Source organism: Lepidochelys kempii, chromosome 7 (assembly GCF_965140285.1).
Source record: "Lepidochelys kempii isolate rLepKem1 chromosome 7, rLepKem1.hap1, whole genome shotgun sequence".
In the NCBI taxonomy this organism is placed as follows: domain Eukaryota; kingdom Metazoa; phylum Chordata; order Testudines; family Cheloniidae; genus Lepidochelys; species Lepidochelys kempii.
Window position 1 is genome coordinate 5,561,229 of NC_136386.1, and position 10,907 is coordinate 5,572,135.

General features: G+C 43.9%; 1 protein-coding gene across 1 annotated transcript; it reads left to right on the forward strand.

Annotated features, from left to right (window-relative positions):
• The first annotated feature begins 247 nt into the window (after positions 1-247).
• Positions 248-7,651, forward strand: SNTN (sentan, cilia apical structure protein). Its single transcript, XM_073354800.1, has 4 exons — positions 248-402; positions 1,452-1,486; positions 3,715-3,854; positions 7,410-7,651. The coding sequence occupies exons 1-4, from the start codon at positions 293-295 to the stop codon at positions 7,566-7,568; spliced, it is 444 nt and encodes a 147-aa protein (XP_073210901.1). The 5' UTR covers positions 248-292; the 3' UTR covers positions 7,569-7,651.
• The last annotated feature ends 3,256 nt before the right edge of the window (positions 7,652-10,907 follow it).

Sequence of the window (10,907 nt, forward strand, 5' to 3'; positions counted from 1 at the left end):
TCAATGGGAAGATTCCCATGGTTCAGGCCCCCATTGAATCCAGTTCACTTCCTCTTAGTCTTATATAAAATAAACAGCAACTTCTACTTTCCGATACCTCTCCATTGTCTCAAACAGGCTGCTCCAGACTGATTTATTTAGCTAGCTTCACCAAGTGGCATTTACATTATTGATGGGGCATGCTGAAGCCAGGCTGTGTGCTCTTTCCCTTTCACAGCAGGGAGTTTGAATTCATCTGTTTGCAATTACTTGAGTTGCTTAGAGATCATAAACAACAAGGCTATTGTGAAGGATGTGTGGCTGTACTCCTAGCACTCAGAACTCAAAACTATATTCCATAAATCAAACCGGTGCTGCTCCCACCCAAAAAACAACTTCAGCTACCGCAAACATGCCCAAACGGTAAGTGAAAATTTTGTTCTTTAACAATCTGACATTTGTCTTAAAGTTCATTATGCAGACAGATTTGTCTATATCCATCACAAGAGATGGATTCCACAGCATGATGGCTCATCTATAATTAGTTTCCAGCACTTTAGCAAAAGTAATCATGCTTTAAATTTTAATAGAACGTAGGAAGAGCCCTTCTCACCAAAATGACTTCTGGTAAAAATAAAAACCACATATGCTGCGCTCCAGAAGTGGGAATGGTACAGAGTGGAAAGTGCATAGACCTACTGTATTTCTCCAGGGTGCACTCCAAACCAAGTCTGAACACTTACAATTGCTGTCGTACTTTCATGCTTTGAAAATGAAAATGAGCATCCAGTGGTTCTCAACCAGGGTACGTGTCCCCCGGGGGTACGCAGAGGTCTTCCACCGGGTCCATCAACTCATCTAGAGATTTGCCTAGTTTTACACAGGGCTATCTACAAAGCACTAGCGAAGTCAGTACAAACTAAAATTTCAAACAGACAATGACTTGTTTATACTGCTCTCTATACACTGAAATCTAAGTACAATACTTATATTCCACTTGATGTATTTTATAATTATATGGTAAAAAGGAGAATAAGCAATTTTTCAGCACTAGTGGGCTGTGGCACTTTTGTATTTTTATGTCTGGTTTTGTAAGCAGGTTGGTTTTAAGTCAGGTGGAACTTGGGGATACGCAAGACAAATCAGACTCCTGAAAGGGTACAGTCGTCTGAAAAAGTGGAGAGCCACTGTGTTACAGTTTGTTCCACTTATTTCATATTTCATACAAACGATGGGCCAGAAGCTGAGTCTGAGAATCAGAAAAAGTCCATTGTTGTTGGATTATTTTGTGATAGTAGTTTGTAAGAATATTGATCTTTCCACTCTGGAGGAAACTCATTCCTCTTTGAGGAGCCCTATGATACAGTCTGTGGAATGGAATAAAATGAGTAGAAATGAGTCAGTTAGTTTATGAAGGAACTAGTCACACAAGGTTCACCAGTGTAACAGCATTTCTTCCCTCTTGTTACCAGCCTACCTATATCCAAGCAGCTGGCTTCTGTGAAAGGTAAGGAGACCGACTCCACACAGTTCCTTAATCCTTTTGGGTTCTGATTTTCAAGACAAAAAACATCAACAGCAGGAAATAATGGAAATTTAGTGGCGACCCCAAAATCCCACTGCTCAGGCCACAGCCAATGGCAAATATTATTGGAAGGGTTGTGAGTGAGTCCTCTGCCCTTCACTGCTGGGGCTTTTGCGGACAGCAGAACGGGACGCCCCTTTTAGAGGGATCTCCATTGCAGAGTGATGGGGGCATGGAAATGTAATTAACCCCAGACTGTGTTATGCTTCCAGGGGGGATCTGCCCAGGCTCAGGGAACATGGGGCGGGGGACGACTGCATCTCGCACCTTGTCCTACCTCCGGCTTGCCCCTTCCCTCCTGCAAACCTATAGGGAGCCCACCTCAGGGGACAGGAGAAGCAGAGCTGCTGCCTCTTGAGGTCATGGGCTCTACTTTAGAAATGGGGAGCCAAGGTCTGCCCACATCTCTGGGGCATGATCGGGCCCTCAAGGTGGACCCAGGTCTTTGGGATTTAGCCCGTTGATCTAGCTGGGAGTTGAATACACTCAGTAGTTCCCAGGATTTACCCCATGCTTAGAAGTTACACCTCCTCTGCCTGAATGTTTCCATTCTCTGCCCGTCCCTAGACAATACTGCCCAGCAGTGGGCAGCATTTGCCGCAGGGTAGGGGGCCAGCTCAGACCCCGGCACCACTTAAGTTTTACAAGGAGAGTGTATGTGAAGCCCAGGCTCTCGGCGCAGGGGTGAATTTCACCCTGCCTGTACGTCTGTATTACAGTGGCATCTACAACGTGCTTTGCACAGACTCACCGGAAGAGCTAGTCCCTGCTCTGCAGAACTGGGACAAAACCCAGACGGGAGGGCAGAGTGAGGGGCAGGTGGGAAACGACAGGTCAGAAAATGGGCTTTTTGCCATGATGAACTTTGAGTTTTTGGTGAAAAATCCTCTGTCAAAATATTTTGGCTAAGACCAAATATTTCAATTCTGAGATGCCACCCTGGGGCCTCACTGGAGTTGCAGTTTGGGCACCTCATGCGCCCATTCTCCTCTGGAGACTGGGATCCCTCCTCAGACTACATCTCCCATGATGCCCCACATTGGGGAAGGGAGGCGGTACATTGTGGCTGTCGCATGGCTACAGTGCATCCTGGGAGATGAAGTCCAACTGAGGAGCATGCCCCATAGAGGAGACAGGGAGCAAAAGGCACCTGACCACAACTTCCATGAGGCATCATAGCAGCATTTCAGAATCATAATATTTACATTTTTAGTCAAAAGATATTTAGTTCTTCAATGGAAAAAAATCAAGATTTCCTGCAGAAAGCAGACACCTTCCACGGAAAATTCTGTTTGGTCAAAAACTCAATTTTCCATCAAAAAACAGTTTCATTGGAAAAATTGTCACTGGCCCTAGGTATAACATAAGAGAATCCAGCCGTACATAATTAGTGCTATGCCTGTGTAACCCCGCTACACTGAGTGGCTCTCTGTGTCCCCCCATCCCACCCCCGCCAGTGGCTGGACCACGTTTAAGTCTGCTGCAGTTTTTGAATTAACAGACCCAGTGACCTAGACCCACAGCACTGGTTATACCTGGCTCACTTTTTGTTAGTGCTTTTGTTTTATATTTATTCATAGCATAAAATCTCAGTGGTAGGGTGCATTGAAATTTTGGCAGGGCATAGTGCATGTTGGTACCTCGCTTGTAATAAATTCTGGGCCAGATCCTCAGGTGGTACAAATTGTCAGAGATTTATTACTTTCACGGAGCTACACTGATTTACACCAGCTGAGGGTCAGGAGACCAATTCAGAGCCGGAATCAGGCCTGCTGGTGAGAACCAGGAACCAGGGCCAACGGTCAGAACCAGAGTCAGTCCAAATGCCAGAGCCCAGAGTTGAGATAGAGCTGGAGCCAGGAATCAGAGGCGAGGGTCAGAACCAGATTACCGGGAGTCAGGGAAGGCAGGAGCAAGGCTGGGACAGGAGTGGAACACGGCTGGGTGCAGGGCAGAAGCAGAGCTTGGAGTCAGGCAAGCACAGGAAGGCAGAGAATCTACAGAGGTGAGCACTGTTCAGCTGTGGCCCAGCGGCACTTGTGATTCGGCAGGCACCGCTGCAGGCTCTCATTCCTGACACTAGGGCTGTTTCTAGCACAGCATTTTCAATAATATTGCAAACCTTTGTATGTGTCGTCTTCTTCCCATAGCTCTCGGGAAAGGCTCAGACCTGGAGAAAGCATTTGCTACCGCGGCCTTGGTTTACAACAACTCTGCTGACCCCGATGGCAAACTCAGCAAAGCGGAAACCAAAACCCTGCTGCAAACCCAGTTTATGAATTTCATACAGGTAAGAAAAGCATGTCGAGCGGGTGTCCAGAGCCCAGCCCTGTGCAAGTTCACCTCTAGGACAGGTCAGCCCCTTTTGTCATTGCCGGTCAAGATGTTTTTATTGTGCACCGTTCGCGCAATCGCAGCCAACTTGCATACTTGGAAGCATGAAACATGCATTGGACAAACTGAACTATCCAACTTCCAATCTCCTTTCCGGGCGAACCCTTTGCCCCGTGTCTGCCTTTCACCTAACGACCAAACAAATTATTCCTCAGCGTGGGAAGGCATTTTGGAGGCTGCAGATACAACGTGCATATTGTCGCCTTGCAAATCCCCAGTGAGATTTTAATGACTATGTAAATACATTGTTGATGGATTCCTTGTCTGTATTCTTGGCCACCTCCGTATGCAACACAGGGCAAGAAATTGAAAAACCATGGTTAAAGTATCTGCCTGCATTTCCATCTGGAATGTAGCACAATTACAAGGGCTCAGACAAAGACTGGATACTGGGTATTTGTGGCAGGAAGAAATGCACACACGTTTAATGCTGCATCTGCCATTACATCATAAACACCTGACATGAGAATCAGACTTAGACCCCCAGAGCAGCTGACGCCAGATAAATTGCAGAGGCATAAATGATCTCTCTAGGAGACGGAGAGCTGAAAGCACCATGTTATCAGCACCTCTTTTTGAGAGTGTTACTGACAGCTCTACAGGGGATCTTGTCATCCCAACCTTGCTAGCTCTGTCTGGAATAAAAACACAGTATGAGAGGAGGAAAGGAACTCAGTGGAGGTTGAAATAAGGGAAGAATATATTATTTCATATGGGTTCTAAATACATAGGGCCGGATTCCATGATGCACACAGCTTCCATTGGGTGCAGAAGAGAGGGGAGGCTGTTGGAGGGCCAGATAAAGCTTCTTGATTCTTCATCTGGCACCAGCACTGGGCACAGTTTCGAGCAGCCTATTGGCTGCTCTAACATGCACTACTCATGAATTATCCACGCTTAAGAAATAAAGATTGGATTTTCCTCAGCACTCCTGGCCAGCAAAGTTAAGGACAAAAAAAGGAATATTTTAAGTATATTAGGAACAAAAGAATCCTAACAACGGTGCTGGTACATCATTAGATAGAAATAGTAGAATTGTCAATAATAATGCAGAAGAAGCAGAAGTGTTCAATAAATATTTCTGTCCTATATTTAAAAATAGGCAGTTTATGTATTCATATCCTATGATGATGATGATGGAAAATAGTAAGTCAGGAATATGAGCAGCTACTAAAGTCAGAAATGTTTAAATGAGCAGATTCAGTTAATTTGCATCCCAGACTTTTAAAAGAGCTGGCCACAGAGCTCTTTGGACTTTTAACGGGAATTTTTCAATGGACAATGGGGGCGTCCTAAAGGACCAGAAGAAAGCGAATGTGCCAATAGTTAAAAAGACTTGTCAGTCTGACATCAATCCTGGCCAAAATGATGAAAAGGCTGATACAGGACTTGATTAATAAAGAACTAAAGGAGAATAGTATAATGAATGCCAGGTTTATGAAAAATAGGCCCTATCAGTCTAAGTTGATATCTTCTTTGGATTACAAGTTTGGTTGATAAAAGTAATAGCTTTGATGTAATATACAGTAACAGCTTTGGTATCTGGCATGTTGCGGGAGTCGGGGTGCTGGCGAGTAAAAAATTGCAGTTAACTAAGAGGGAGAGAGTTTGGGTGTGGGAGGGGGCTCAGGGCTGGGGGTTGGGGTGCGGGAGGGAGTGTGGGGCATGAGCTCTGGGCGGGAGTTTGGGTGCGGGAGAGGGCTCGGGGCACAGGGTTGGGGTGCGGGAGGGGTTTCGTGGTGCCAGATCCAGGTGGCGCTCACCTTGGGCAGCTCCCCGCAAACAGAGACTTGTCGCTGTCCTCCTCCCGAAGGCACTGCCCCAGCAGCTCCCATTGGGCACGGTTCCCAGCCAATGGGAGCTGCGGGGCTGGCACTTGGGCTGGGGGCAGTGTGCAGAGCTGCCTAGCCACGCCTCCACCTAGGAGCAGCAGGGACATGTTGCCATTTGCGGGGAGCCACACGGAGCCAGTTAGGGAGCCTGCTGGCCTCGCACCAACAGGACTATAAATCGGACTTTCATTGAAGATCAAAAATGCCAGTTTATAGAGCTTTCCACTTGGTAGAGTGCTGGATAACAGTTTTTACTGTACATAGTTTTCTGTAAGGCATTTGACTTGGTACCACACAAGTTCATTTGATTAATGAACTAGAATAATACAAAGTCAACATGGGACACATTAAATGCATTGAAAACTGGGTAACTGATGTGCCTCAACATTTAATTGTAATGGGGAATGACTGAGGGGGTCTATTTCAAGTGAGGTCCCACGGAGATCAGGAAAGACTGATGGAGCTCCAACTATTTAGCTTATCAAAGAAAAAGGTTACGGTGTGACTTGATTATAGTTTGTAAGTACCTATATGGAAAACAGAAATTTGGTAATACAGGTCTGTACATCTGGCAGACAAAGGTATACAAATCAGATGTCAAGAATTATAACATTCATAAACCAGTCAGAGAACACTTCAATCTCTCTGGTCACTCGATTTCTGATCTCAAAGTGACTATCCTTCAACAAAAAAACTTCGAAAACAGACTCCAATGAAAGACTGCTGAATTGCAATTAATTTGCAAATTGGATACAATTAATTTAGGCTTGACTAGAGACTGGGAATGGCTGATTCATTATAAAAAGTAACCTATTTCCCCTTGTTTTATTATCCCCCCCTCCTCCCCATGTTCCTCAGATGTTCTTATTAAACCCTGGATTTGTGCTGGAAATGGCCCACCTTGATTATCATACACATTGTAAGGAGAGTGATCACTTTAGATAAGCTATTACCAGCAGGAGAGTAAGGTGGGGGGAGAGAAAACCTTTTGTAGTGATAAACACCCATTTTTTCATGGTTTGTGTGTATAAAAACACCTTCTGTATTTTCCACAGTATGCATCCGATGAAGTGAGCTGTAGCTCACGAAAGCTTATGCTCAAATAAATTGGTTAGTCTCTAAGGTGCCACAAGTACTCCTTTTCTTAAAGGTATAAGAAGCTCCAGTGGTTTGTTGTTAAAAGCTAGACAAATTTAGACTAGAAATAAGGTGCAAATTATTCACAGCAAGTGTAATTAACCACTGGACAACTTCTCAAGTTTTGTAGTGAATTCTGCATCAGTGGAAATTTTAATATCTAGATTGGATGTTTTTCTAAAAGATCTGCTGTAGTTTATACAGAAATTCATTAAGGAAAGTTCTGTGGCCGGTGTTACCCTGGAGGCCAGACTAGATGTTCACAGTGGTCCCTTCTGGCCTTAGAATGTATTAATTTCCTGTGAGACATGCAGAAATTGCAATGACAGGCATGATTATAAGAACCTGGATGGATGGATGGATGGATGGATAGAAAGGCAGGAAAATGTATCAACATTTACATAAATGTTTTGCTATTTTCAAGAAGATGCTGGAAAAAAGGAATTTTGTGTTAAAAACTTTTTTATTAAAATTCTCCACAGGGCCAAGAAAGCAAACCAAAATACCAGGAAATCATTTCTGCCCTGGACGAGGATAAAGACAACAAAATTGATTTTGAAGATTTCATGATCTTGCTCCTCAGCCTCGCTCTGATGTCAGACCTCCTGCAGGAGATCAGAAATGTCAGAACCACGAAATGAGCTGTCCTCCCAGCAGAGACTGAAAGGAAGAGCTGTGTACATAAGGGAAGTGGGAAAACAGGGATAAATGGCAAATATTTGCATGCACTAATACCTACAAATATTTTTTTCAGATTTGGGAAAACAATCCATTTTCTATTTTTTTGTTTAAAAAATGGAAAATTTCCTTGAGAATTTTCCTCAGCGTTTTTTAATTACTTTGAAAAAATGTTCACAGAAAACATCATTTTCCAACTATCTCTACAACTTACACATGGTAGAACCTTCCACTCCTAAAAGCCTAGAAGGAATTTCCATTTGATCATGTATATAATAATAATAATGACTAAATCTTAGCACTTTTAAATAGCACGTTCCATCAAAGGGCTTGGAATTAATGGACCTGCACTATCCACTCAAGAAATAGATCTTGGAATCATTGTAGATAGTTCTCTGAAAACATCCACTCATTGTGCAGCAGCAGTCAACAAAGCAAACAATGTTAGGAACCATTAGGAAAGGGGTAGATAAAAAAACAGAAAATCTCATAATGCCACTGTGTAAATCCGTCATACCCCTGGATCTTGAATACTGTATACAGTTCTGGTTGCCCCATCTCAAATACATATATTAGAATAGGAAAAGGTATAGAGGGCAACAGAAATGATGAGGGATATGGAACAGCTTCCACGTGAGGAGAGACTAAACCGGGACTATTCGGCTTAGAAAAGAAACTAATGGGGGAGATATGATGGTGTGGAGAAAGAGAATAAGGAAGCGTTATTTACCCCTTCACATAACACAACCACCAGGGGTCACCCAATGACATTAACAGACAGTAGGTTTAAAACAAACACCAGGAAGTACTTTTTCACACAACACACAGTCAATCCAGTGGAACCTGTTGCCAGGGGATGTTGTGAAGGCCAACAACCGGGTTCAGAAAAGAACTAGATACGTTCATGGAGGATAGGTCCATCAACAGCTCTTAGCCAAGACATTCAGGGGTGCAACCCCATGCGCTGGATGTCCCTAAACCTTCCAGGATGACAGGGGATGAATCACTTGATAACTGCCCTGTTCTGTTCATTCCCTCTGAAGCATCCAGCATTGGCCTGATGGCAGACAGGACACTGGGCTAGATGTAGCATTGGTGTGGCCCAGTATGGCTGTTCTTATCTTCACTGGGGAAAAACTAGCCCATGGAGAGGTCAGGTGACCTATTCCATTGTGCGCCATGAGACAGAGATAATGTTCTAAATGGACCCCAGATAACCTGACTCTCCACGGCGTGCTCCGTCTCATCTCAATTATCATGTACTCAAGAATGATAACTGAGTTTAAATCAAAAAGAACAGGAGTACTTGTTGAACCTTACAGATTAACAAATTTATTTGAGCATAAGCTTTCGTGAGCTACAGCTCACTTCATTGGACGCATGCAGTGGAAAATACAGTAGGGAGGTTTTATATACACAGAGAACATGAAACAATGGGTGTTACCATACACACTGTAACGAGAGAAAATGATGTTTTCTGTGAACTTTTTTTCAAAGTAATTAAAAACACCCATTGTTTCATGCTCTCTGTGTATATAAAATCTCCCTACTGTATTTTCCACTGCATGCATCCGATGAAGTGAGCTGTAGCTCACGAAAGCTTATGCTCAAATAAATTTGTTAGTCTCTAAGGTGCCACAAGTACTCCTGTTCTTTTTGCGGATACATACTAATACGGCTGCTACTCCGAAACCTGAGTTTAAATCGGTTGCTTTATGATCTGAAAATGACCATGCTAACAACTGCCCAACAAGTGGGTGGGAGAGGGCTTCTTTAAAAGGTTGTCTATTGAAACTTACACCAACCACCCAGCTCTGTGCTTAATTAGGGCCAGATCCTCAACATAAGGATGTTTCTGTGCTGAGTCATACCAACTGAGGCTCTAGTTCACACTCAATATAGAGCTTATTAAAACACCCACTCTCCCACACACCATAGAAAATCCACAGCTTTTTAAACAGCCCGGTACGGTAGGGTACAGAAAACACGTCCAAACTCCAGTTCTACGGTCAATTTTTCAATTTTTACATGGGGAAAGTTTCTAAAGGAGGAATTGGAAACAAAAGAGATTTCTCTACAAGATCTTGACACATCCTTAAAAGAGCACTCTGGTGACAGAGCCAACAAAGCCATTACAACCTCCTAATTTTCTCTTTCCAGGTCTGGAAGAGACAAGAGATAACGATTTAGCCTCGCCCTATTCTTGCTTTCATTAAGCAGAAAAAGAGAAAAAAATAGCCCATTCATTGTTGACCTTTGGTTCTAATGGGGGGCGGGGGGGAAATAAGGTTTTAGGAACTAGATTTAGGGCAGAGGGTTTAATAGAAACAAGAGGAAGTATTTCTTCACGCAACACACAATTAACCTGTCGAACTCATTGCCAGGGGATGTTGTGCAGGCCAAACATATAAGTGGGTTCAAAAAAGAATTAGGTACGTTCATGGTGGATAGGTCCATCACTGGCTATTAGCTAAGGTTGTCAGAGATGAAACCCTATGCTCAGGGTGACCTTGAACTTCTGACTGCCAGAACGTAGAAGGGAAACATAGTGGTGGATCTCTCCAGCTGCCTTGTTCAGTACATGTCTCCTGAAGTTCTGGTACTCGCTGCTGTTGGAGACAGGATACTGGGCTAGATGGACCATTGGTCTGATTCACTACGGCCATTCGTATGTGGTGCCCACTGGCCATAAGAGCAAGCACTCCTAGTACAGTTATGGCTGTGGGCAGCTATGCAGCTTTGCTACAGAGGGTGTGCTTGTGTGAACTTGGACTTTTTGTGGTTGCCCAGAGTGCTCCGGTCTGACAGCTTAGATGCCTGACCTGACACACGCAGTGCATGAAGCTGGATCCTCAGGAGGCTGCTTAAAAGCTTATCTTGCTTAAAAGGCTCCTGTCATGTTTCATTTAAGATCTGGTCTTGATCCTATTGAAGACAATAGGAGTCTTGCCATTGATTTCACATCGCAGAGGATTAGAGCCCATACATTTATTCTAAACTAAGTAAACCCAAGTAAGTGCTAGGGAATCTAGAGAGGGTCTAAGTGGATGTAACATACAGCTTCTTCTGCTTACATCACTAGCACATCAATATAGAATCCCTCCAGATCTACTCGGGTAAAAAGAGGCTCATGCAGCATTCAGAGCAGATGTTTAAAAACCTGACCTGGTTTTTTTTTGCAACTGCACTTTGCTGATGTAAATAACTGCAGCCACAATCTGGGACATCGGAAGGTTAAAGGGGTTGATCCAGTTCCCAAGGAAGCCAACGGGAGTCTTTGCACTGATGTCAGTGGGAGTTGG

Bases quoted from the DNA above. Each gene is read 5' to 3' on its own strand.
- SNTN (XM_073354800.1), top strand. From the start codon at position 293: ATGTGTGGCTGTACTCCTAGCACTCAGAACTCAAAACTATATTCCATA. The intron at 403-1,451 runs GTAAGTGAAAAT...TCTTGTTACCAG, and splicing joins ACCGCAAACATGCCCAAACG to CCTACCTATATCCAAGCAGC. The intron at 1,487-3,714 runs GTAAGGAGACCG...TTCTTCCCATAG, and splicing joins GCAGCTGGCTTCTGTGAAAG to CTCTCGGGAAAGGCTCAGAC.